Source organism: Tursiops truncatus, chromosome 15 (assembly GCF_011762595.2).
Source record: "Tursiops truncatus isolate mTurTru1 chromosome 15, mTurTru1.mat.Y, whole genome shotgun sequence".
Taxonomy (NCBI): domain Eukaryota; kingdom Metazoa; phylum Chordata; class Mammalia; order Artiodactyla; family Delphinidae; genus Tursiops; species Tursiops truncatus.
Window position 1 is genome coordinate 80,727,438 of NC_047048.1, and position 27,700 is coordinate 80,755,137.

At 54.6% G+C, this 27,700-nt stretch overlaps 1 protein-coding gene across 9 annotated transcripts in view; it reads right to left on the reverse strand.

The window, feature by feature from the left end:
- Positions 1–27,700, reverse strand: part of BMP7 (bone morphogenetic protein 7) — an 89,794-nt gene that overhangs the window by 36,513 nt on the left and 25,581 nt on the right. For 5 of the 9 annotated variants that reach the window (XM_033841262.2, XM_019943882.3, XM_033841261.2 and 2 more), the window contains exon 2: positions 20,272–20,464. In XM_033841262.2, the coding sequence (XP_033697153.1) occupies positions 20,272–20,464 (193 nt within the window). Of the gene's footprint in view, positions 1–1,550; positions 19,592–20,271; positions 20,465–27,700 lie in introns of those variants that run through there. The other 4 variants (XM_073793121.1, XM_073793119.1, XM_073793122.1 and 1 more) reach the window with 3 other exon arrangements.

A 27,700-nucleotide genomic window follows, 5' to 3' on the forward strand; every position in this document is an offset into this window, starting at 1 on the left:
GCAGGGTCCTCACAGCCAAGAAGGACCTTGGAAATCCACTCCAGATGCTTTAATTTTCAGCCCGGAAGACCAGAGTCTGGTGTACAGGCCGCTGGTGGCTGCACGGGAATTAGAACCCAGTCCTGGGCCTCAGTCTAGGCCAGTGTGATGGAGGCCGAGACCCAGCTTGACTCCCTCCAGGATCCCTCGGACACAGTCTATCACCGACAGGGTGCAGACGCAGGCTGGGGTTCGGAAGGGCCACATTCGGAGTCACCCAAGGTCTCTCCAGGAGGCCTCGCTGGTGGCAGGGGGCATCAGCACCCCAGCTCCGTATCCTGGGCACCCACTGTGCGCCAAGCTCTTGAGTGACGTTCTCTCACCTAATCATTCCTCTTCCAACCAGGTAGACATAATTACAGCCCCTACTTCATAGATGACACAACTGAGCTGCAGGGGAGTTAAGACAGCATCCTCAGCTAGTGACCGGCCGGCCCCCGACCGGAAGTGACAGGAAGCACATGGGCCCATTCTTCACATCGGTGCCCCCAGCCAAGAATCCCTCCCTGAGGTTAGAGGAGGTGGAGAGGATCCAAGAGAGAATGCGGCTGGCCCCGTGCCAAGGTTCCCCCCAACGCCATTAGAAAAAGGGAAAAGAACTTGAGATTACGTGGTGTGCGGAATGATACCCCCCTCAAAGGCATCCACATCTAATCCCCAGAACCCGTGGATTACATGGCAAAAGGGATTACATCAAGGATTTTTGAGATGGGAGATGACCCTGGATTATCCAGGTGGGCCCCGTGTAATTACAAGGGTCCTCATAAGTGAAAGAAGGTGACGGGAGGGTCAGAGAAGGAGATGTCGGACAGAGCAGAGGGCCGAGTGATGTGACTGCTGGCGGGGGCCACCAGCCGAGGGATTCAGGTGCCTCTAGAAGCTGGAAAAGTCAGGGAAACAGGGCTTCCCTGGTGGCGCAGGGGTTGAGAGTCCGCCTGCCGATGCAGGGGACACGGGCTCGTGCCCCGATCCGGGAAGATCCCACACGCCGCGGAGCGGCTGGGCCCGTGAGCCATGGCCGCTGAGCCTGCGCGTCCGGAGTCTGTGCTCCGCAACGGGAGAAGCCACAGCAGTGAGAGGCCTGCGTACCGCAAAAAAAAAAAAAGTCAGGGAAACAGATTCTCCGTAGAGCCTGCAGAAGGAAGGTAGCCCTGGGGACATCTCCTTCTTAGCCCAGCGAGACCCATTTCAGACTTCTGACCTCCAGAACTAAAAGATAACAAATTTGTGTTAAGCTACTAAGTTCGCGGTAATTTGTTACAGCAGCCAGAAGAACTTAAGAATTTCCCTCCTGAAACACACTCTGAACACCTCCTATGTCTCAGGAGTTCTGCTGGGAACCAGAGGTACAAAGGCAGCCACAGACGGAGCTCTGGGTGCATGGGCCATGAATGCATCCCATAGTGAGGGCAAGTAAACACTGACTAAGTGGAGTGGAGGAGGGGAAGTGCGCTCTGCGTGACCAAGACAGAGCAAAGCACTGGATTGGGCGGGGGGGGGGGGGGGGGGGGGGGCGAGGCTGTCCAGGGAAGTGTCTCCTGAGGGAGGCCAGAGGGGTGAGCAAGGCCGATGCAGCCAACAGGGCAGGAAGGGCATTGCAGCAGAGGGAACAGAATTCGCAAAGCCTCATGAGAGAGGCTACCGTGGAGGGGGTGCAGGTACTTGGTGAGCACAGAGGCGTGCGGCGGCACGGAACTGCAGGGCGTCCTGGCCACGGGAAGGTTCAGATGCTGGGAGAACTGAGAGGCTGGCAAGAGTTTTAACCAGGGAGTGGAAATAACTGGCTTTGGGCAAACTCTCCCTCACCCCTGCTCTGACCCTCACCCTGTGGCTCTTTGGGAAACTGCATGGCTGGACATTTTATTTTAAAACCCTGCATGTTGCAAACCGCTTCTGGGCCTCGAGAACATTCCTCAGAAGGCAGCGAGTGATGGAGAAGCCAGAGCTTTCCCAGGCTAACATGATGTCACGGAGCGGGGCATTCATGGCGCTGCTAAGGCTGAGTCAGGCTGGGAAGCCAGCAGCCCGCTGTGCACCTGGAGGCAGCCCAGCCTGCAAACACCAGCCCTGCAGGGAAGCCGGGAAGGAGATCAAAGGAGCCGGCAGAGGAAGTAGGGCGTGGCTGTCATGAGGCTCCCGGGTCAGGGAGGACCCAGCCCAGGTCCCCGCACCCCACCTGGGGCTTCAGGGAATGCCCCACCTTCTTCCAAGTCACCCAGACAGTCCCTGGTGTCCCCGGGGTGGGAAGATGAAGTCAGAGAGGTCCAAGGCTTTTTTTAAACACTTTTTTTTTTTTTTAAGGCTGCGCCTGTCCAGGAAGACTAAAATTAAGTCATGTGGGGAGAAAGGTGGAAAAATACACAAAGAAGCACAATATTCTCCTCCCGCAGCCAGAGCCCGAGTCACCAGCCCACAGCGTCCCTGCCCCAGGACCATCTGTCTGCCTGTCTGTCTGTCTGTCTCTCCCTCCTCTCTTCCCTTCCCCATCCTCCACCTGGGCATTCACAGAAGGGTCAAGAACACCCCTGTCCAGGGTCCAAGAGGCCTGTGTCACTGGAGCCAGGGAGCAAATCAGCAGCCGTTAAGGCCTGGGGCTCAATCTGTCCGTCTGCAAGAGGAAGGATTTGGAGTTTACCAAGGTCTCAAAAACTGCTTCCCGGGCTTCCCTGGTGGCGCAGTGGTTAAGAATCTGCCTGCCAATGCAGGCGACACGGGTTCGAGCCCTGGTCGGGGGAGATGCCACATGCCGCGGAGCAACGAAGCCCGTGCCCCACAACTACTGAGCCTGCAGTCTAGAACCCGCGTGCCAAAACTACTGAGCCCGCACAGCACAACTACAGAAGCCCACGTGTCTAGAGCCCGTGCTCCACGACAAGAGAAGCCACCGCAATGAGAAGCCCGCGCATCACAACGAAGAGTAGCCCCCGCTCGCCACAACTAGAGAAAGCCCATGTGCAGCGACAAAGACCCAACACAGGCAAAAATAAATTAATTAATTAATTAAAAAAAAAACTTGCCTCCCATGAATAAGATGTCCAAGGGGGTAAAATGACACGGCTGAAAATCACAAAGGCTCTGTATTCAAGTAAGATCAGGAAGCATCACGTGATCACTGCTTCTTGAGAGATTTCATAATGCACACTGGCTCGTTAAAGGTTCTGAGAAATCCTGCTGCAAGGAAATGTCTCCTCCAGCCATGGAGTGCGCTTGCAGAGGCTTTCCAACTCGTGTGTGAAAGCAGGTCACGGGGGCAGGAGGGGAAAGGGATCAAGTCGGCACCTAAAAATGGGATGCAGCTCCCAGCAGGAGGCAACAGTCAGGAGGTCTAAGTGGAGCCTAGGAGCCTCTTTGTGATGACGTCGCCAGGGTGGCCCTTGGGTCACACTTTGGGGGGTCAGGGATGTATGCATGACGACACAAGGCTTTGGGTCCTAGGAAAGCCGAAATCAAATCCCTGTGGAGTGACCCAGGGCAAGCCAACCTCTGTCCTTCAGGTTCTTTTGTTTGTAATGTGGGGGTAACGATGAGGACTGTTCTAAGGATGCATCAACTGGGATGGGACAGTCGAGATGCCGGCACAGAGCTGAAGACTCAAGGCTGAAGGCTCCAGGGTGCAGCAGATTCACTCACAACCACATCGTTCTGACTCTCATTCGAGAGGCAATGATCACAGAACAGGTCTGGCGTGGAGACGGCCCACCGAACCCTACGATACCTGAGAGGCAGGCAGGTGCTGTTGTCCCCTTGCACAGGTGGGAGACTGAGGCTCAGGGAAGCTTCCAAACGCTCCCGGGGTGGAGGGAGAGCAGCCACCTGGAGGAACCTCAGAGCCTTCCTTCCACCCTCCTCCTCCCCCACTCCGTCTGTCCCCAGCAGCCGGCTAGGCTGTCAGAACCCCGATTCTGAACAGCTAACTGCCCTGCCCTAAACCCTTTATTAGGTCTTAGGATAAAAAAGCCAAAATTCACTAATGTGTTCCATGATAAGGGAGATGATGTAACTGCCGGTCCAAACTGGGAGACTCTGGGGAGAGGAAGGAGGCCATTATTAATTCCAGGTGGGCACATGGGGGCATTTAGTCACCCTCCCTATAGGCTCTGGGTGGTCTGGCCCCCCTCCCTCCCCGACACCTCCTCTCACTCCACTGTCCTTCCACCTGCCCCCCAGGGCCAGCCACTCCAGCCTCCTTTCAGGCTGCCATCTATACCAGACTCTGGCCCACTCCAGGCCTTGGTACATGCTGTTCCCACTGCCTGGAAGACTGTTCCCTGTCCTTTCGCCTCTGTCGTCCCTGGGCACCCTGCAGCTCCTCAGGGAAGCTTCCACTGACACCCTGATGGGTAGGTCCTCATTATACATCCTCGCAGCCTCTCCTTTCCAGCACTCAGGCTAGAGTTTAAATGTGTTCATGTGGTTCTTTGGGTTTTCCTCTTTCCCCAACACATTTTAAGCTCCTTATCGGCCAGAACCAGTCCTACTTTGCTCACCTCCGTCGGAGTCCCAGCACCTAGCAAACAACATAGCACACAGTAGGTCTCAAATAGAAGACCTCTGAATGAATGTGCTGGTATCTTTGGAGTTTCTATCAGCCAAGGAGGTTTTCTGATGTCACTCTCTGTAGTTTGTGTTATTAAAAAGGAAGAGTGAATGTTTTTTCTAATGACTCAGGTGCTTCCAGAGATGCATTTGCCTCCAGTGCCCTGGGCCTCTGCCCACCATCCACCCTGTACCCACCGGGAGCCCCCTCCCAGGTCACGGGCACTAGGCTGCCTGGTCACACACACTGGTCCGTCCCCAGGCACCTCCACGCTCCCCACCTTCCACAGGTCCTGGCTAGGTAATCACAGGGTGGCCAAACCTCCCCCAGCCAACCCCCAGCTGGAGGCTGCCCGGCTGCCTGGGCTTCACCTCCTCCATTTCTATGCCCTCAGCACCCTGTCAAGGTCAGCTCCTTGGTCTGCACCTGTCAGGAGAAACCAACAGGACGCAGACAGGCAGGGGGCTGCGGCTGGGAAGAAAGTCAATCTCAAATTTACTTTGGGACCCAACTGTTGCTCCTCCTTACTTACGATCCCAAGGTTTGGGCCCCAGAATTTTCCAGAACCCTGGAGACCTGGCATTCTGTTCACCCTGGGTGGGCTCCATACAGAAACCAAACGATGAGAAGTGAGCCGCGCTGGGGATTTCAGTGCTCGGAGGTGAAACATGAAGGTCCCCGGGGCCGCCCCAGAACAACCAGGCCTTGTGGGGAGCACCATGGAGCTCTGAGATGGGAAATCCCACGTGGCCGGGCAGCTGCCGGCATCTGGCATCGTGGAGGTGGGCGGGCGAGACGCCCAGGACGGGAGACTCATTTTTCAAGACCTTCCCCGGTTGCCCCATTTCCTCCGGCCTCCAGCTCCGGACGGAAATAGCACAAGGTAAGTGCAGCCTCTTTCATGCACACTCAAGGAACAAACACACCAGCACAAACCCAGTGTTTGTGCTGTGTCATCTTTCCTACTTTTTTTTTTTTAAAAACAACCACAGGCTGTTTTAAGATTCCAAACCCAGGCGAAGAAAAGTTAAGTGAACCAGGCAGACAAGGGAGAGAGGAAATGAACTCAGCAGTGGAGTCTGCAGACAGAAGCAAGTGTCCTGAGCACCACAGTCAAGGTTTTCGAGAACAAAGGCCAGACCCGAAGCTCGATGCAGAGGAGGGAGGGGGTGTCTGAGACCAGTGGCTCCTTAAACCAAAGAGTGGCGGCAGGAAGAGGCGAGGCTGAGGACACACCTGCTGTGCCAGGTGCCACAGGTGCCTTGCGCTGCTGGACCCCCGACAGCCTACCAGGTGCACACTCTCTCGTCCTCTGTCATATTCTGGGGCCCCCCGGGAGCAGATCCTGAGTCAAGGACTTGAATGCAAGTGGTTCGTCTGAGAAGTGACCCCAGGAACCACCTGAAGCGGGGCGGGAAGTGAGGCAGGGATGGAAAGGGGCCAAAACACGGAGCTGTGGGCCTCTGGGGCTCACACCCGCTGGGCCCCCGGGGCGCTGCGTGAACACAGCTCAGCGTGGTGCTTCCTGGGTGCGAGGAGGCTGGGCTATATATCCACCTGCGATGGAAGGTGAGGGGCTTTGACTCTGCAGTGAGCTGCACACACTCCTGGGGCAGAGAAAGCCCTGGGCAGGAGAGGCCAGTGCTGAGCGGAAGTATCTCGCGTGCAGCGCCCGTCAGCCATTGCAGTGAGGAAGGACGGAGGCCCTGTCCCAGGTCACAGCTGGCGAGGCCAACACGGCAGGAGTTGCCCACCCTTGGAGGCCAGACATGGGCTGCAGGAGAAACTGCAGGGACCCCCCCTCCCACGATGGCTGGTAGGGGTGGGACCTGGGAGAGAAGACCCAGCGCTGAAGGGGAAGCCGGTGGGCGGTCCCTCTTGCAGCCCAGGAATCAAGACTATGGGCCTCACAGATTCTTCTCCTGGGAATTCAAGGTCACTGGGATGCACCCCGATCCGCTGCACGTGTAATGCCTGACAAAGCAGGGCTCTGCTGGAAAGCGCTGTCCAAGGAGAACCCCATTTCCTTCCCTTTGACAATGACCGACTCCCTTGCAGGCTGCTCATTCTCAGTCCCGCTCGAAAACCTGGCTCACAGACCAGCACTCCTACAGTTCCCCAGCCTACAGGCCCAACCCTGGAGCCAAAGGTTGAGCCCAAACCCCTAACCTCACATCAAGGGGAAATAAGAAGTCTGCTTTTGGACCCAAGTGTCATCTTTAAAGAGTCCCTAACTAGATTCTGAGGAAGAACCAAAAAAATTTAAAATCCTAACTCCGAAAAGGCTCTCATAATCTAGTTTCCATGCAAGAAGGGAAACCACAGGCTTTGTGCCAGGCACCAGAAAGGGGTGGTGTGCACTGGTCGAAAGCCCCAGAGGCCACAGGGCGCTCCAGGCTGAGGACCTAGCGATCCTGACCACCTGCGTCCAGGTTCAGAGGGTGTGGGATTCGAGTTGGAGTTTGAAAGAGGTAAGGTTGAGATAGATGAAGCAACAGTGGGAGAGGATTATGTACAAACGCTCCGTCAAAAGCTGGCTGAGGGGCTTCCCTGGTGGCGCAGTGGTTAAGAATCCGCCTGCCAATGCAGGGCACACGGGTTCGAGCCCTGGTCGGGGAAGATCCCACATGCTGCGGAGCAACTAAGCCCGTGCGCCACAACTACTGAAGCCCACGCGCCTAGAACCCGTGCTCTGCAACAAGAGAAGCCACCGCCATGAGAAGCCCGCACACTGCAACGAAGAGTAGCCCCCGCTCACTGCCAACTAGAGAAAACCTGCGCGCAGCAACGAAGACCCAACGCAGCCAAAAATAAATAAATAAATTTATTTATTAAAAAAAAAAAAGCTGGTTGACTGTCAAGGTCATCAGAAACAAGCAGAGCCTAAGAAACCCACAGGCAAGATGTGCCCAAGGAGACGTGATGACTAAATGTCATATGATGTCCTGGAAGGGGTCCTGGAGCAGAAGAAAGACACTGGGTAAAAACCAAGAAAATCTGGGTCAATTATTGGCTTCAGTTCATAATAATAATGCATCAACATGGGTTCCTTAACTATAGCAAATGCACCAAACTAATGTAAGAGGTTAACAGGGGAGCCCGGCTACAGTGTGTATGGGAGCTCTGTGTGCCACCTAGTCAATGTTTCTGTGAATCTAAACCCATTCTGAAAAGTACGATCTAGTAATAAAAAGTAAATTATGTTTTTCTAAACTCTGGTTTCCAGGGGGGTGGAAGGATTAAACTAGAGTGAGGACTGAAGAGACAGGGAAGGGAGACCAGCTGGGGGAAAGCAGAGGCCAGAAAACAAGGTATCTCTGGAGAAAAGGGGGGTGTGCGAGAGCCAAGCTGGCTGGACCACAGGTCATGTGTGTGTGTGTGTGTGTGTGTGTGTGTGTGTGTGTGTGTGTGTGTGTGTGTGTGTGTGTGTGTTGTGTGACTGTGTGTCTCTGTGTGTGTGTGTATACAGGCGGCAGCTGGAGGTGAGGCTGGAGCTGGACTGTGGCAGGTGTGCATCCCTGCACTAAAGCACTGGACTTTCAAGGTACAGATGAGAAGCATTCATATGTGTATAGACAGCAACAGATATCTATACCCAGGTCGCTTGCAGGGCCAGCCTCATGGGCATGTGACCTGGGCAATCACCCAGGAGCCCACACATACGAGGGCTCGTGCTTGGTTTAATGCTCTGCAGTCACTGCCTTGAAATCCTTAATGCATTTTTTTTTTTTTTGCCCGCGCTGTATGGCATGTGGGATCTTACCCTGACCAGGGATCGAACCCGGTGCCCTCTGCAGTGGGAGGGCAGAGTCTTAACCACTGGACCACCAGGGAAGTCCCCTTTAATGCATTTTTAACAAGTAGTCCCATGTTTCCGTTTTGCACTGGGTCTCACAAAGTATGTGACCAGTCCTGGGAGCTTCTTTTTAACAATTAATAATAATAATTCCATACTGTATGATTCTAACTGTATGACATTCTGCAAAAAGCAAATTTATGGAGACGGTAAGAAGATCAGTGGTTGCCAGGAGCTGAGGGGAGGGGAAGGATGAACAGGCAGAGCACAGAGGATTTTTAGGGCAGTGAAAGTACTCTACATAAAGATACTGTGATGATGGATACATGTCATACACATTTGTCCAAAGCCATAAAATGTACACCAAGAGTCAATCCTGATGTAAACTAGGGACCCTGGGTGATAATGATGTATCGATGGAGGTTCCTCAGTTGTAACAAATGTACCGTCTCGTGTGGGATGTGGATAATGGGGGGGCTGTGCATGTGTGGGGATGGGGGCTATAGGGGAAGTCTCTGTATCTTTCCTTCAATTTTGCTGTGAACCTGAAGCTGCTCTAAAAAAAAATCTTTTTTTAAAAAAAGAATACTAACAAAGACTTCCGGTCCCTACACCAGATTGGCTGCGGTTAAACACACGAATCTGTATTTTTCTCTTTAAACGTGGTCCCAGGGGGTCCTGACAACAGCTCAGCTTGGGCCCTCCCATCCCAGACCATGGGGCCGATGGATGGACCCGTGTGAGCAGGTACGTGGCTGGAGCTTAGTGGGGCTTTAGGGGAGGATAGCAGTGAGCACGATGAATGGGAGGCAGGAAGGAGACAGGGTGGGGAGGGACTCCCCACTCAAGCCTGGGTCAGGGCCAGCAGCACCCCCTCCGGCTTATCCACAAGCGCAGCATCTCAGGTGCTTCTGCCTGGGCTCCCTGGCTCCCGGGGGCTTTCCCTCCCAGGGGCCAGCACCCCTTCACCTGTGAACATCCAGGGTGGAAGTGCACCTCCCCCTCCCCAGGGGTCCCGCAGGGGACATGTGACAACGTCTGGAGACGTTCTGGGTTGTCGCACCCTGGCAGTGCCATCTCACGAGCAGAGGCCAGGGAGGACGCTAAACACCCTATAGTGCACAGGGCAGCCCCAAGTGTCCGTGATGCCAGGTTGAGAAACCTGCCTCAGACAGCACTGGCGGATGAGGAGGCAGCAGCACGTCAGCTCCCTGACCCGTGAGTGCAGGGAGGGGTACGACTCACCCCTCCAGAAGTCCCTACGGGACGAGGGAGCCGAAGTCACCTTCCGCGGGGCTCTGCCCGGCACCACCCCCTTGCCTGGCTGCCTGTCTTTCCAGGCCCACTTCCCCATGCACCTGCTTTTTCTGGAAACGTTTTCTGATCGTGCACCTTCACACAGTCTTCAGCTCAGGGTCTGACTTCAGGGAAGCCTGACCTGAGACGGGTGGCCAGCAGGCTTCACTCGACGGCAGCTTCACTCGACGGCAGCTTCACTCAACTAGCAGCAGCTGCCTCAGCTAGCGGAGCTGTACTGAGGATTCAGGCCAAGGCCCGGGTAGGCAGGAAGGAGCTCTGTGATCTACTAGCGATTCCTGCCCTGGGTCCCTGAGGGGGTGTGGTGGCACGCTCGCTGGACTGCAGGCCAGGTGTCAGCTTTCCTTCCTCCATTTTTGGAGCGACAAAAGGCAAAGCCTTGGACATTGTGGAGAAAAGAAGAAAATGGTGCTGCTGGGGGCTGGTGGCAGGAAGACAGAGGAAGGACCAGTGTCTGGAAGAACCTTGAGCAGTTACCCAGATGCTGACCTCCAGCCTGAACTTGAAATAACCGAGGGCTTCCTTAACCATGGTTGACTCCTTTTAAAACGTCCCTTTCCCGGTGAGCCTGCATTTCCCATCCTTACTGAGTTCACATCTGAGCAGGCACTTTTCTTCCCAGCTACAGATGACCCACTGCTCATGACCAAACTGAAAAATATTAATTCTCTCTGTCTCCTGCCAAAAAGGCTAAAGCAATTACGGGCCCTGATATGAAACACAGATGTTAATACATTTGGAAAAATAGACTCCTATGGACGAGCAGAGGTCCAAGTATGAAGTGCTTTTGGAATTAAAGCGCTGGGATCAAGTTATACAGCCAGCCCCCAATACTGAAGCCCATTCTTCCAAAATTCATTCCAGTGTAGGGAATCCGGGGCCATGGCACACACGCTGACATGTCCCCTACTTGCAGACGAGAACCAATCCACCCTTGGGTACCCACTGGCACACAAGCTCAAAATAATATAATTATAATCATCACAGGGAAACTTCCCTGGGATTGAAAAGTATTATAATTATGGGCAATTTTCACTTTTTGGAAATTGGGCTCAGATGCTGAGGAAAGGTTGCGAACGAGGTGTTCTCGGGTTTCAGCTCTGGAGGAGAGAACACATTGGAAGGCTTGCTGGGACTGACGGGCCCAAGGTGGGAGGTGTGGGAAGTGTGAGAGGAGGGCCGGCGCTCCCCCGGCCAGCAGGGACCTGTTTCACACGGTCTCGTACCAGCCCCCGTGCTTGGTACTGAAACTCCTCTGTGCAAGACGCAGCCACAGTCTGTCAAGTCAGGAAGCCCACGGCTAGAAGGGCAGATCCTTCATGCACACGTGTTTTGCTGAGCACCTACTATATGCCAGCTTCCAGGTACTAAGTATACAACAGTGAGCAAAACACACTGGACGCCTGCCCTCATGGAGAGATCGTCTCTGGCCCTGCTGCTGGGCCACCATCACGGTCACCACGGCTCCCACTCAGATCTTTGCGGAAAAGCCCGATGAGGCTCATGGCGGGCCACGACCCACCCAAGTTCACGCAGCTTCCAAGTGGTGGAGTGGGAGGCAAATCCAATTGCTTCCAAAGCCCCTGGTCTTTACCAGCTGTCCACACAGCATCACTGGGGCAAGCGGGGCAGGTCTTCCATCTTCTCGGCCTCAGTTTTCTTGTGCAGAAAATACGTTTCCCTCCCATCACCCAATTCCTAGGATTGCCATGAAGGGAAAAGGAAATGTGTATCCATCAGCCAAGGAGGAAAACCAGATGTGACTGGGGACAGATGCAAACTTCCTTTCCTTAACCCTAACCTACTACTGTGCCTCAGTTTCCTTGCCTGTAAAATGGGGTGGGTGATGGTACCTCCCTCAGGGGGTTGTGGTGGGAAGGACAGAGTGCTCTGAACAATCAGCTTTGTCATCGTCACCGTCAGCAAAGGCAGCCAACTCTTCTCTCAGTTCAGAGAACTGTTATCCACCCGGGAGCGTGTATATTACATCGTGAATTCGAAGGCATCTGCCTCATGGACAAGAGGTAAAGGAGCGGCCCTTTCCACAAGGCGGGGCTGCAAGGGGACTGACTGACGGGACATTTGGTCTCCTTGACCTTCACGGTCATTAAGCATTAAATCCATATGGAATGATGGGAACAGGGCAGGCACAGAAGAAGGTCCTCCTAAAGGCTCCCCAGCGTCATCGTCTGTAACCTCCTCTCCCAAAGAGGCATCTAGGTTGCCATCCGCTCACCTTGGGGAATCCCACACTGGCACTCACCAGCATCAACCACATCTCACGCACTCCCGGGAGGGGACGCAGGGCAGGAGTCTCCACCCACGCTGAACGGATGACGTGACTCCTGCAAGGTCCCGCAGATCCTCAAAGGAACAGGAAAGGACAGGATCAAGTCCACTCTGGGGACTTTAAAAAAAACCAGTGTCAAGGCGATACTGGGACCCGTTACATCAGAATTCTGGGGGTGGGGCCCCGAAATTTTACCTAGTGCCTGGTTTTGAATTGCAGGGAGGGTGGGACCTTGGGAGGGTCATTTGACCTCTCTGTGCCCCAATGACCACATCCACAGAACGGGAGGATATAGACGTCTCAAGGTCGTCGTGAGGACTTAGCGTGCGTGCAACTTGCAAGCACTTGACGCACAGAGTTTGTCGCCACCGACTCCCTGACCACCGCTCGTATCTTCCCTGTGAAGCCAGTTAGGGGATGAATTACGGAAGGAAACAAAAGGCACCGAGATTTTAAAAAGCAACAAGGCCCACGATGGCCTTAGCCTGCAGGACAGGAAACCGACAGACATGTGGACATTTGGTCCCGGGCTGCCGAGCAGGGCAGCCCAACTGCGATTTGACTGGCATGAACGCGGGGGCTGGACACAGCAGATTGCCATCTGCTCAGCGGTGGGGGGGGGGGGGGGGGGGGGCGCCGGATGCAGGCTTTTTCCAGAGTGAGCCTGTTGGACACCTGAGTGGATCCCAAGGGGCCCTGGCTCCTGCTGGAGCCGCTCTGTGCTGGGATTTGGAGGGGGCCTGGGGGAAGGCAGCCAGAAGTGCCTGGGTGCCCTGGACCAAGCTGCTCTCCCTGGACCTTCCAGGACGTTCCGGCCGTGCCTGGGCAGTCAGTGCTCCCTCCTTGCCCTCTGCGGAGCTCACGCCCTGCGGCGGAGGGTTGTGATGCAAGGTGAAAGCCAGGAGAGTGGAACCGGGCACGCGGGCCTTCAGCAGGAAGGCTCCAGGAGATTCCGGAAGCCTTCAGAACCACAGCCCGCAGGACCTCCACCCTCAGCCTGCCCCTTCCCTGTGCCACTGACACTGTTAATCAGGGCCTGGACCACACTTGGGGCTCAGTCCAATGGGAGAGAAACAGTGTTGTTGGAGAGACCAAGGCAAGAGGAACTTGGGGGCCTGGGCTAGAAGAAATCTCTCCCCTTCTTTTTCCTGGGCGCATAGGACAGCCCACAGGGGAGGGAGAAGAGAGAGCTCAGCCACCTGTTCTCAGACCTGGCTACACAGAGAAGCACCTGGGAGCTCAGAAAATACTGAGGCCCAGCCACACCCCAGACCCTGATGTAGCCAGAGTCGGAAAAGCCCCCCCCCCCCCGCAGGTGATTCTAATGCACGGCCAGGGGTGAGGACCGCAGCTGGGGACTCACAGTCGCCCTGTTTGAGCCTGTTTACTCCAGGGAAGGAAATCCGTACAAGCAAGAAGCCCCAGGGTGCTGCCGTGGCCAGGAACACGAGCCCCGGAGTCCAAGAGACCTGAGGCTAAGTCCCGCCTCTGCCCCATTTGAGCTGTGGGATCTCAGGTAAGTTACTTCCCCTCTGAGCCGGTCTCTACACCTGTAAAATGGGGATATCAAGCCTTCGCAGAATCATTTCCAAGGTCCTCAAGGAAGGTGAAGTGCCCTGCGGTGCGACCACGCCCCTTGGTCCAGACATGCTCATGGTGACTGAAGTCAGATAAAAAGCAGTCTCGTGGGCCTCCCTGGCGGCGTGGTGGTTAGGAATCCGTCTGCCAATGCAGGGGACATGGGTTCGAGCCCTGGTCCGGGAAGATCCCACGTGCCGCGGAGCAACTAAGCCCGTGCGCCACAACTACTGAGCCTGCGCTCTGGAGCCCACGAGCCACAACTACTGAAGCCCGCGTGCCTAGAACCCGTGCTCTGCAACTAGAGAAGCCACCGCAATGAGAAGCCTGCGCACCGCAACAAGGAATGGCCCCCACTCGCCACAGCTAGAGAAAGCCCGCGCGCAGCAACGCAGACCCGACGCAGCCAAAAATAAATAAATAAAATAAATAAAATAATTAAAAAAAAAAAAAGCAGTCTCGTTACCAAGTTCTTTACCTTTATCTGATGCGACAAAGACTTGGGAAGGGTCCGATGACCCGCCGCCCTGAGGCCACCCTGGGGCATGGGGACCACAATGTCCCCACAGTGGGGGGCCCTGTCCACCCGGCGCCTTCTCGCCCGCCTCTGTGCATCGCATCCCCTGGGAGCTTGTCAGAAACACAGAAGCTCAGGCTGCACCCCAGCCACCTGACTTGGAACCTGCGTTTTCATCTGATGCCGGAGGAGCCGTGTCACTGAGCTGAGCTTTTAAAGGGCGAGGATGGCCCTGGGCTTGGGTCAGGGAAGCTCTGGACGAAGCTTCCTTCTCGAGGGAAGGCAGGAGCTGCAGCAGGCGTGCGAATTCCTGGAGGGTGGGGACACTGGCTGAGGAGACCCGTGGCAACTCCTCTGTGCAGGGAGCTGGGAGCATTGGGGCGGGGCTGCTGGCGGGGCTGCAGGTTACAAGGTCCCCACGTGGGCAGCACGGGCACAGCGCTGGCCTCCACCCTCCTCAATGCCCGCGGCTGCCTTGGGGCGAAGGGAACTGGCGAGCAGCCCCTCGGCCCCCCTCCCCCTCCGGCCCGTCACGGGGACGGTTCCCTCTTCCTCGAGTGATTCAGGCTACGGCTGATCCAATCTTGGCCCCAGAGACCACTCTGAGGTCACCTCCTGGCAGCCAAGGTCCCTGAGACAGACCGAGGGACAGTTTTTATCCAGCTGTCAACTTCTTCTCGACCTTGGCAGTGACTGACTCCCTGCAAGCGGGTTCTGCTGGCCCGCGGGCCCCAGGGTGTCTCACTGACCAGCTGGACCCCCTACCAGTGGGGCCGCACTGCAGGGAGAAAGCGTGGACCTGCGAGGAGAGGGCTGGGGCGGGGTGAGGCTGGAAAACGCCCAGCCTGAGTTCCACGAATGAAGCCCGTTAGCTTGCAGGACGCCCACCTCAAACAGCCTCATCTTGAGCTGGAACCAGGGTTAGAGCCAAGGGGGACAGAAGTGGGACCAGCTCCTGGAAGCCAAGCCCCGACTGGCCAGCCCCTGACCCAGGGTTCCTAAAAGGAGGGCAAGACTCCAAGCCCTTCGCTGCCCCCCACCCTCCCCAGCAAGGCCACTGGAGCCAAGGCCACCATCCCCAGACCTGCCTCTCGGCCCCCGCTCACCCCACAGCCGGCCAAGGGCGGCCTCTCCAGCTGCAAGTGGAGCCCAAAGGCCGTGGAAGGCCTCCAGCTCGGCTCATTATCGGAATTTAATCTGGATTCCAAGAGATCAAGAGGAGTCTGTAGAAAGTGGCTGCCACAGGGGGAGCGATGCTGAGGCCGACCCAAAGCCAGCTAAGCCCCGGCACGCCCAGGGCTTTCCTGGAGCTCAGGCAGAGGCTCGCCAGATGTCCCAGCTCCGAGCTCTGCGCAGCTGGGCGGTCGGTGTCAGGGAGGCCACGGCTCCCTTAGCAGAGGGAGCAGGGGGCCACACAGCAGGGCGGCGGGGGCCGGATCAGAACTCCTCTCGGGCTCAGATGAGCCAAAGGCCTTCTGCTTGAAGAGGATGTGTGGTCCAGGCTGTGGAAACGCAAACAAGCGCTCCACCTCCAAGCAAGCTTAGGCCTGCATCCCCATCAGAAACGGCGAAATTAAGGGATTTAGCATAGAGGGCAAAGGCAGTACCACCACCCAGACCTGGAGCCCTTCATCTTCCTAAGCAGGTCTCTGCGTTCCCCGTGATGGTGGTGGTGATGGTGAGGATGGTGGTGATGGTGGCAGCGATGGTGATGATTCTAATAGCGGGGAAGCCTTATTGAGAGCTTACTATGTTCTAAGTAGGTATGGTAACTCCCTTTATCCTCACCACAGCCCTGGGAGGTAGATTCAGTTATTATCCCCATTGTATAGAGGAGGAAACCGAGGCTCTGAGGGGTTACTACTTCCCAAGGTCACACTGGTACATAATGTCGGGATGCGAATCTATACTCTTCAAAGCTGGGTTATCCCACCTGGGGAACAACATAATAGGATCATTTTGCTCTGGAGTCAAAAACAGAACCTACCCAGAAGAAAAATCAGTAATTTTTTGGAAAAAATGTTCACCTTTTAACTCTTGGAGCATGAGGGCCTTGCTTCCTTCTTTCAAGTATAGATAGGGGGCTTCCCTGGTGGCGCAGTGGTTAAGAATCCTCCTGCCAAAGCAGGGGACACGGGTTCGGGCCCTGGTCCGGGAAGATCCCACATGCCGCGGAGCAACTAAGCCCGTGTGCCACAACTACCGAGCCTGTGTTCTAGAACCCACGAGACACAACTACCGAAGCCCGTGCGCCTAGAGCCCGTGCTCCGCAAGAGAAGCCACCGCAATGAGAAGCCCGCGCACCGCAACAAAGAGTAGCCCCCGCTCGCCGCAACTAGAGAAAGCCCTTGCGCAGCAACGAAGACCCGGCGCGGCCAAAAATAAATAAATAAAAAATAAATAAATTCCAGAAAAAAAAGTACAGATAGGAAGTTTAGAAATCTAAAGCAAGCAGCCCCTTCCGGCCCTCCTGCGGCCTCTCGGTCCACTCTCTGCTCTGCTTCATACTTTGCACCTGCCGTGTCCTCCTGCGTCTCCTCCTCTGTTTGAATGTGACCTCCTCAAGGGCTCGGACTGGGGTCTGGTCACGTCCACCATCGCCCAGCACAGCAGGTACTCAAACATTTGCTGAGGGGGGACTCGGTCTCCCAGCAAAGCCCAAAGCCCCCCGAGGCAGGAATTCCCAACGCTGGCCTGAGCGTCCCCAGAGGTGGCCTGTGGCCAAGCTGCTCTTCGGGGCAACCTGCCACGCCGGCCACAGAGCCACTGACAGCTGTCCTGTCCCGCCTGTCCCTCTTCCAACCACAGTGACTCAGGCCTTCTCCCCTCCCAGGGCCTCTGGATCCACCCCATGGAGCTAAGGCAGGGCTGAGGAGGCAGCCACTTCAAACCAGTGCCCACGAAGTCAGCAGGTTGACACAGACAGAAGGCTGAGGGGCTGCCAGCAGGCACTAGGGAAGCCAAAGGCTTGTGTTTCTTCTAAGTGAGGACCCAGTGGCTCACACCCACCCCCGCATCATCACCTCCCTTCTGTCCTTCTAACAAACATGCTTGTCTGCACCTTAGGACGGTGGCCCTTGCGGTTCCCCGGAGATACTCTCCCCGCACCCCATTTCAGTTCCTTCTAGTCCTTCAAATATCCCCAGCTCAACAGGCCGTCAAGGACCACCAGTCACCTTGTCTGGCCAGTGGGCCTATTTATTTGCTTATTTGCTGACTGCCCGTCTTCACCCCCTGTTATGGATGGAACTGTATCTCCTAAGAAGATGCGCTCAAGTCCTACCACTGGTGTCTCTGAATGTGACCTTATTTGGAATTAGGGTCTTTATGAACATGATCAGTTAAGTAATGAAAAGTCATGCTGGAGCAGGACGGCCCCTAAGCCAAGATGACTGGTCTCCTTATCAGAAGAGGAGAGAGGCACACAGAGAGGATGCCAGAGCCATGTGACAACGGAGGTGGAGATGGGAGCGGCGCCGCCGAGCGCCAGGAACGCCATCGACGGCAGCACCAGAAGCTGGAAGAGGCAGGAAGGATCCTCCCCTGCAAATTTCAGAAGGAGCACAGCCCGCTGACACCCTGATTTCAGACTTCCGGCCCCCAGCACTGTGAGAGAGCACATTTCTATCGTTTCAAGCCACCCAGTGTGTGGTGCTTCGTGAGGGCAGGAAACCGGTACACCCCTCACACAGAGTTGAGACGAGGTCCCTGCCCCCGTGAGCCGGGCTGGTTTATTCCAGCGGTTTAGCAGCAGTGGTTGAATAAGCAAATGGCTGGGCTCCCACGGGTCTCTCCAAATGCAGTGGCCTCTGCGCAGCCCACCCGCCCCGCGAGGGAGGCACGTGCACGCCAGGCCCGTCTCGCCCGTTGCTGGGTCTCCGCTGCTCTTCCCGGCGCGTGGAGTGGAACGGGCGCACACGGCAGGCGTGGGGCCGAGGGGTGGGGTGCCCCTCGCGTCAAGGGCGGGGCCTGAGGATGCTCCAGACACGAAGAAAGCTCCCACGCACGTGAGGGAGGGGCCCACGCCAGCAGCATCCCAGCTGACCCCAGAGACCGCCGGCCAGGGAGGACGAATGCCTTCCTGCGTGGAGAACTTGGGGGAAGAGCTGCACAGGCGACACCAGCCAACCCTTCCGGTCCCGCTCAGCCAAAGGCCATAGGGGCAGCTACATTCCTGAGGTTAAACCTCTGGGTGGAGGTTTCTGAGGCAGCTTTGGGGAGCCTGCCAGGAGGCCCTGGGGTGTGAGCAGGGCTTGGCTTTTGCACAAGTGGACCGATCGAGTGCTACTGACAGATAGCCTCTGGGTACCTGCCTCGCCCCAGTTGGTCAGCCTTCAGGAGAAAACAGCCAAACATGTGCTCTCGTTCAAGAGTCCCGGGGGATCCGTCAGAGTACAGAGCAAACATATGTTACCCTGGGGGACTGAACTCAATGCTTCTTATTGAAATTGGGTCTGGGGGCCAGGGTCCAGCCCACCAGGGTGAAGTGGGGCACCTGAGTGCCTTTAGTAAGATTCGGAGGTGACTGCCAAGGCTGTCTGCTGCCCGCACCCCCTTCCGAGCCACACCCACATTCCAGAAAGGTGCCATCCCCTCAGGGAGGGTCTGCCATCCTCTCTAGCAGGGGAGCAGTACAGGGCAGTGCATTCAAGCGGGCGCTCTAAAATGCAAACTTAATCCACACTGAGACGCCACGTGTCACCCATCAGACAGACTAAGATCAAAACAGTGCAATAAGAGCCCATGCTGGGGAGCACATGGGGCCACAGGCCCCCTCCATGTGGCTGGCAGAAGTATATATTGACACAGCCTCCAAAGGGAGCAGTTCAGCAAAATCTATCAGAGTCACCAAGGTATGCGCCCCCGACCCCACAATTCTATTTCTAGAACTATATCCGACTGATAGACAAGCACGTGTGTTATACGCCCCACCCACACTGTCTATAATTCGGAAAAGTTGAGAATCCACCTTGTGCCCGCAGGAAACTGGCTGAATACCTTAGAGCACAACCCACACGACTGGAGACGCGTGGTGATGAAAAGAACGAGGATGCCCCCTGGGAAGGGACGTGGAAGGATGGTCAAGGTTTACTGTCAAGACTGTCAAGGTTTAGTGACAGAAGTAGGTGCAGGAGAGACTCTATGACGAGACATCACTTGTGAAAAGATATAAATGCACACGTATCTGCTGATTTGAGACAACGCGAGAAACTGGGCGCAGAGGCAGTTAACGAAGGCGAAACACTGGAAACACTCAAGACAAGCTTGGTTTTCTTAGTATTTAAGATGACCTTCCAAATGACAGTGCCTGCCAAGCCAGGTGCTGAGAGTCGCTATGTCCCCAAACGTGCTACGAGGTCCCCTTTCCTGCTGAAGACGCTAGGACAGCCCAGCAGAAGGGGGCGTCCACACCACCTTTCTTCCGTCATGAGGAGTGGCAGGTGGTGCCGGTGGGAGTAAAAGTCCAAGAGCCCGCGATGTCCAAAAACCCAGCCACCAGGCAGCACCACCTCGGGACTGCAGGAGATATGGGAACATACGTATATGTATAACTGATTCACTTTGTTATAAAGCAGAAACTAACACACCATCGTAAAGCAATTATACCCCAATAAAGATGTTAAAAAAAAAAAAAAGAAGTTCCAGCCCATTCTCTCAGCCTTCTCACCTCTCAGAGGACTTTGAAACGAAACGGAAGGGTCTCAAGAAATGAAAGTCCTTCAACCCAAGCTTTTCGTTCCTGACCTCAAGATTCCTGGAAGGCTCAGAGTTCTCTGACCGTTTATTTTTGATTTGGGGATTTTTATCCCCTAGCATTTTATTACAAATGGCCACTTTCATTGGTGGCCTGACATCACATGGGAGAGAAGCAGACCGTCAAAAACGCTTCTTCCTCTTCCTCGTTCCCCCTAAACACAGGCTGACCCAGACTACCCATAATTCCCCACGGGGGCCACCCAATCCCTGGCTCACCTGGCTGTCCCCTATTCCTAACTCGATCTGCTGACGGTGATAGTTTTAAGAGGTGGAGACATACACCATACACCATCTCTAAAAAAAGATACTCCATCCAGGGCACGTGGCTGGTGATCCACGGGGGGAGCGGTCATGACCAGTCTGGTCGCATCCTCTGGCCACCAGCTCCTCTGCAGCTGAAGCAGCTCAGGACCTCTCCCAGGCACCAGTACAGCACCCACCTGCCCAAGTGTTCCTGCAGCACCTGGTAAACGCTGATCCGGAACGTCTCGTTACTGAAGTGTTCCCGGATGTGGTCCTTGTAGATCCGGAATTCGGCTGCAGTCACCGCTTCCCCTTCTGGGATCTTGGAAAGATCAAACCGGAACTCCCGGTGGTGGTAGCGTGGGTGGAAGAACTCTTTGTCGTGTTCCACTGCAAAGGGGAGAAAACACACATCGGCACCAAAAGCTCATTAGTGACTGGGTTTCACTCTCCCAGCTCAGAGTCCAAGCATCTTGCCTAAGCTCGATGGAGACTTGCCCAGAGCTGGTGACCCCTGGTGATGACTGCCTGTTCCAGGCTGACCTGCAGCAGACTACAGGTCACAGGCTCAGACCCCGTGGTCACCTTGGACAATAAGAACAATGAACTCTGCACCAACTTGCTGGGGAGAGTGGGGTACTGACCAAGTCATCCCAGAGGCCCTGGACAGGCCTGGGCTCCGGGGACTCAGGCCTGGGCTCAAATCCAGACTCAGCCACTACCAAGCTGGGTGGGCTTGGACAAGTGCCAGGTTAGCTATCCAGACCTCAGTTTCCTCATCTGAAAAATGGGAATAATAATCCCCCTTCATGGGTTGCTGTGAGAGTTAAGTGATCTAATTCATATAACCACTGGAAGCGCTGGATAGCTGTGAGCTACAGTGTAAACGTCAACCTTACTATGCCTATCATGGGTTACCTAGGCCAGTGGTGCTCAGCCCTGGCTGCGTGTGACAATCACCATGGGAACTTTGAGAACACATTGATGCCCTAGCCCAGTGGGGGCTGGTAAACGTTTAATAACCGGCTCTCTAGGACCCGATCTGCGGTGTTTGCCAATTTTCATCTTGGAAGATTTCAAGCTACCAAAGTGAAGTCACTGAGAACAGTGGTGGGCAGACTGGCACAAAGTGGGCTCCAGCACCCTGCCCCTCTCGGAACCAAATGAATCACTATCTTTGGGGAAGGGGCCCAGAAACCTGTACTTTTTAAAGCACCCCAGATGTCTCTAACAGCAGCCAGGGTTTACACAGCCTTAGACAAAAAGAAGAAAAAGAGGTGAATGGCAGCATCTTGGCGGGGAGGGTGGGGGGTTTGGAAGAGGACTTCAGGACAAAACAAGGTCAAGGGACCAAGCCCTTCTCCCTTATACTGGCAGTGACACTAGACTAAGCCATTATGTCCACTTCATAGACGGCGAACACCCAGATGGATGTAAGTGCGAGAGCGATGCTTCGGGGAGTGGGCCCCTGGTTCCCAAGGATCGTGCATCCTTTGGACTAACATGGAGCAGCAACGAAGGTGAGCATCGTCGGTGTTGCAAAGATGCAGGATGGCCAAGCCCAGGTGGGCCTGCAGCATCTGCAGGTACCCTTCATCTCCTGGGAGATACAGCCCAATCTCCACTTCCTGCCTCGGGGGTGGGGAACCAGAGAGACAGGGAGGGAGAGTACAACCAGCTTGGCCAGAAGGGAGGAGAAACATGACCAGCGAGCTTCAGCTTTCTCAGCGTGAAAGCCCTCAGGCTGGGGGGTTAGGGCTGCCACAGGTACAAGCAGGACGAGAACGCGTGAATGCCTTTGAGGAAGGAGGTTCACAGCACTGGCAGCCCAAAGGCCCTTTAAAAACCAAAAATCTGTTTTAAACCTTAATAATATGACTGGCCCAGGGCATTTCCACTTTGATTTATGGAGAAGATGAGGATGCAGGGTCTACTGCGGCAGCCTCTGCAAAGTGCCCCCCACGGGGGATCGAGGGAGCCTCGGGAGGGGACCCCAGGGGAAGGGGGCCTCTGTCACTAGGGAAATGCCCCGGGCCAGTCTTGGTCACCCTTCTAGCTCATTCAGCCCTCACGTCACCCTAGGAGGTGAGCACAATGCCGCGTCGGTAGGGGTAGGGGTGCACCTGAGACCCAAGAGGCGTGGTGCGGCCTCCCAGGGTCGGGGAGCTGAGACTGAAACCGAGGTCCCACCCAACCCGAGGCCTTAACCACACATCTCAGTGGCAGCGCTGACAGCTCAGCAAGGGGAGTTCCTTGGCGTGTCTGTTAGAATGTTTTCACTGCATTACAACATACGTGTTGTACGTGCACAACCACAGGGGTGCAGTTCAGTGAACTGTCACAGTGAACCCACCATGGGACCTTCTCCCAGATCAAGAAACAGAACATTACCAGTGCCCCCTTCCTCTCCCCCCAACTTCTCAAACCAGAGGTTAGTTTTGCTTGTTTCTGAACATTATAAACAGGGAATAATACAGTATCTATTCTTCTGTGCCAGGCTTCTTTCACTCAACAGCGTTTGTGCGATTCATCCACGTTGCTGTGGACGTTCATTCCTCCTCGTTGCTGTACAGTATTCCACAGCTCGATTACAGCCCTGTTCACGGATCCATCCCACAGGACACGGGCGTCTGGGTAGTTTCCAGTTTGGGGCTCTGCGAGCAGCGCTGCTGTGCACATCCGGGCACCCGTATTTCCGGGGGGCAGGCACACCCGGAAGTGGAGCTGTGCGTGTTCGATATCGCGCCCGAGCACTTTTATGTACAGGGGGCGGGGGTGATGGAAGAAGGCAAGTCTGTCCTGCCAAAGACGTGGGCACAGTCTGGGGATGACTCCTGTTCTCCTCAGGTACTTTTCTGCAGGGGACTCTGGGTGGGGGGCTGAGGGGAGGCAACAACTCCTGGAGAGAATCCCTGTGCCCCAGTGAGCGGCCGGAGGGTGCCCCCCTGCCCCCCTGAGCTCGCTCGCAGTGAACTCAGCTGCGTCGCCCCCCAGCCCCAGCACCCCACCCAAGCCAAGGTCACCAGAGACCACCCACAACCAAATGGAAAGGACACCCTACGGTCACCATTTTTCTGGACCTCCAGGTAGCAGCGGCCAACATGTGGCTCTTCCAGCCTCGGCAGACCTTGCCCTCCTGCAGTCCCCTTCACTGTGAACACTTGGTTGTCTCCCGCCCACCCCGCCCCATCCTTCTGGCCACTCCTTGAAACATCCCCTTAGATACTTCCATTTACAGGAGTTGACATGCAGCTAAGGAACACCAGGAGTGGCCCCCCATGCTGACAGACTGCACAGATACAGTCTCTATTTCCAACCGTCTTCCCTTCGCCCGCAGCGGAGCCAAACCCCCAAAGGCCAGAAAGAACCCCTGAGGTGTGCGGTGCTTCAGTATTCAGCGAGCAAGCCAGCTTCGTGCCGTTGTGCACAGGAGCCTCGGGCACGGTGCCTGGGACTCAGCGAGACCCCGACAGACCCCGGTGCCCCTGCTCCCAGCGCGGGGACAGACCATGCCTCACCACAGCTCCTGCTGGCAAACACAGCCATCAACCCGAGCAGAGAATGGGACAGTGGACCCACAATTTACAAATGCAGATGGCTGAGGAACCCAGAAGTGCAGAAAGGCACGTGCTCCGTGACGGTTCTCGCATTGAGCACTCTTGGCCGTCACGTGGTGGATCCAGGCGAGGCAGGATTGAGCCCCATTCGACAGATGAGGAAACTGAAGCTCAGGGAGGAAAGGTAACTTGCCCGAGGCCACACGTTCGGTGAGTGCCTGAGCTCCGAAACCCCACTCTTGACCTTTACACTCCCTGGAGCCGGGTGGCCTGAGTTCAGATCTCAGCTGTGCACTGCCTGTGGCCTTGGCCCAGTTACTTAACCTCTGTGCGTATCCCCTTCCTCCAGGGATATTACACTGGTCCTCTCTCACAGGGAAGGTCACAGGAGGCGGCACTTACAACAGTGCCTGGCGAGCGGGAAGTAATTTGTATGGGTCATTTTTACAGGGCCTCTCAAACAATGAGCTGTAAGAGTGACAATCAGTACAGAAAAAATAATATGTGCGTGTGGGTATTTACATAGTTCAGCTATGATAACTTTATTTGAAAAAAATTACAATAGATCAAACAGAAAAGAAATGTTTGGATAAGCATGACATTAACACAGGTACAGTCACTAAAGTCACAGGCAATGAAGAAAGAAAACACTGATATATAATCACAAATATAGTTTGCTGCAGCAGGTGTATATGTAACTTTTTTTAATGTGTAAGATAAAACGTATCTTAACTGCTAAGACAATTAAGATATCAGGGTTATAAGGTTTCTTTTTTAAAAAAAGATAAATGGATAAAGTGTCCAACTAAATTTCTTGCAAACATTTACAGGCTCTTTGGCATGGCTTCCTAAGTGAAATTTTTTCATTAATCATTTTAAGACAATGAGAGGGATGAACCATGTCATTATTCTGTTCTTCCTGAAACCTACATAATCTTGTGATTTATCAAAGAAAAAACAGTCATTTTTTAAAAGAAGAGCAGCGACTAATTCAAAGTTCAAAGCAAATCCCAAATCTCCTCTTCCCAAGGTTTCCATTTAATATGGAAACCGCTCCACCGTGTGGAGTCTACACCATTTCAGTCTCAGGGATCAAGATGGCTTAACAGGGCTTCCCTGGTGGCTCAGTGGTTGAGAATCCGCCTGCCAATGCAGGGGACACGGGTTCAATCCCTGGTCCGGGAAGATCCCACATGCCATGGAGCAACTAAGCCCGTGTGCCACAACTACTGAGCTTGCGCTCTAGAGCCCATGAGCCACAACTACTGAGCCTGTGTGCCACAACTACTGAAGCCCGTGTGCCTAGAGCCTGTGCTCTGCAACAAGAGAAGCCTCTGCAATGAGAAGCCCACGCACCGCAACGAAGAGTAGCCCCCTCTCGCCACAACTAGAGAAAGCCCGCGCGCAGCAACGAAGACCCAATGCAGCCAAAAATAAACAAATAAATACATTAATTAAAAAAAAAAAAGATGGCTTAACAGTCACCACTAAAGCAGATGGAAACATGCATGCATTTTAGGGAGAAAACTGTCTTCACACTTTGTTGTTAAATTACTGTAGTTGATTACCCAAGACTCGAGTTTTAAAATAAATGTCTAGAGTTGATATCTCCCTGAGCCCATTAAGAAAAGCAACCCAAGGAAACCCAGAACCCAGGAAACCGGCTTTTTCTCCCACTGCCCTTTATAGTCTAGAACACCACTGACTGAGTGAACTCACAGGAATGAACAAAGGACCTTCATCTTCAAAAGATTAAAAAAGTCCAAACCCCTGAGAACCAAAAGCTAAGTCCAAAGAAAATAGATTCCAGAAAAACCATCCTGACAGCAACCAGCTTCACGACTGTCCCCAAAGCCGATTCTGATGTCCTTCTTTCACAAAAGCCCGAAATGATAACCCCAAAGCTGGTCCCGGGAGGGCAAATTTTGGGCTGGAGGGTGCCAATGAAGGGTAGAGGCAGGTGGAACAGGAGGCGGTATCCCCTCTCATGACCCTCTGACATGTCAGGCAAGACCTCTGCCCCACATACAGGTCAAGCCTGATCCCCAAACATCACCCAAGCGCGTTTGCCTCCTCTCAGCACCTAGGGTTTCTCCTCCCATTTACAGTCACACGATACGTCCAAGTGTGCCCCTCACTAAGTTAGGGTCCTCTGCACAAGCGGATTACGATAACCAAAGGCAGCTTGCCATGCAGACTTGCAGAGGGCAGCAGGCATTTAAAGGGTACCTAAGTGGGACTTCCCTGGTGGCACAGTGGTTAAGAATCCACCTGCCAGTGTAGGGGACACGGGTTCAAGCCCTGGTCCGGGAAGACCCCACATGCCATGGAGCAACTAAGCCCGTGAGCCACAACTACTGAGCCCACATGCTGCAACTACTGAAGCCCGCACACCTGAGCCTGTGCTCCGCAGCAATGAGGAGCCCGCACACTGCAACGAAGAGTAGCCCCCGCTCTCCACAACTAGAGAAAGCCTGTGAGCGCCAACGCAGCCAAAAATAAATAAAATTTAAAAATAAATAAATAAAGGGTACCTAGGTGGAGGTTTCCAGAGCCACACTTTATAGAACTGTATTTAACACCCTAAAAATTAGGGGTATGCCCCCCGATATACACATACTGATGTGCACACATAATAATACACAAAGATAAATGAATACAATAAACTCTTATACACATGGGAGAAGAGCTCTAGAAGATGCAATATTCCTCCTGCTCCTTACGGGTTCATTTCGTGCTGAGACACAGCTCACTGTGATGTCACCCGCGGGTGCCACGTTCACGCCATCTCCTCCTCTTGGAGAGCTTCATCGTGGCTCTTGCAACCGAGCCAAACGGTCCCAAGGGAGCCACCGCCTTGTCCCCTGACCTACTTCCCCAGAGCTGAGGGATGGGAGGGAACGAGCCCCAAGCTGGGCCAAGCACAAGATTGCTTTTATTTTTACTGGCACCTGGTGGGAAAGAGCCCTGTTTGTTTTCTCTGCCTTAAACCCTAAGGATGTAATGTGGCACTCTGGGCAGCCACACACCATCACCGCACAGAGAAAGCCGGCCGGTGAGAAGACTCCAGGCAAGGAGGACAGAGCTCAGAATTAAGGGGGAAGCCTTCCAGGCTTGATCCCCTGGCCTGGTGGTCCCCATCCTCCCTGAAGTTTGAGGTTTCAGTTCTTCTAATTTGTGAGTCACGTGGAGACCCTTCAGACAAGTCCCGTGTAAGCTACTTAGAGTCAGGTTGCTGTCCTTTGCAACCAAGGCAGCTCTGAGCAAAACAATCGAGCCCAATTATATACACACCCAGAAATGGATGGGCAGGAAACACCCCCAGGTAATAGTGGGGATGCCCAGGTGGCCATTTGCCGTGAAAGCTGCTTTCTTCAGACGTGGATAATTTCCAAGTACAAGATGACCCCCTGACGGAGCTCTGGGAACAGGGGCAACGACGTCTCGATCGTGAGCCTCCAGTGCCCCGCACAGCCTGACGCTTAGTAGGGCTCCATTAGTCTATTGGATTCAATATAGTACTTCGTGTGATCCTCTTCTAGTCTTTAAGTCAACTATTTTATTGATAACATACATGCAGTAAAGCACACAGATCCTACGTGTTCGTGAAGTTTGGTGACATTTCTCGATGCAAACGCGCCCAGAGCAGGACACGGCACATTCGTTACTAGCACCAAAGACACCCCCCCGGGCCCCTCCCGGGCCCCTCCCAAACCCCAGCCCCTTGCTTATCCCCAAAGGTGACCACCATCCGAACACCCAACACCGCAGACTCACCCTGCCTGCCTGGGGCTTCCCCTTCTGCCTCTGCTTCCTTCACTTAACTGTGTCCGCGCGCACCCTCCGTGGCTATGCGGAGCGGTTATTCACTCATTTCCACTGCTGTATTGGACTCCACTGTATGAATAGGCCACTGCTGATTTTTCTATGGGCATTTGGGGAGTTTCCAGTTTGGGACTATTACAAATCGGGCTACAGTGAACATCCTTCCTGTTGGTGAACACAATTCTACTGGGTAAACACCTTGAAGCAGGAGTGGGAATGGACAGAAGCCAAAGACTGGTCAAGG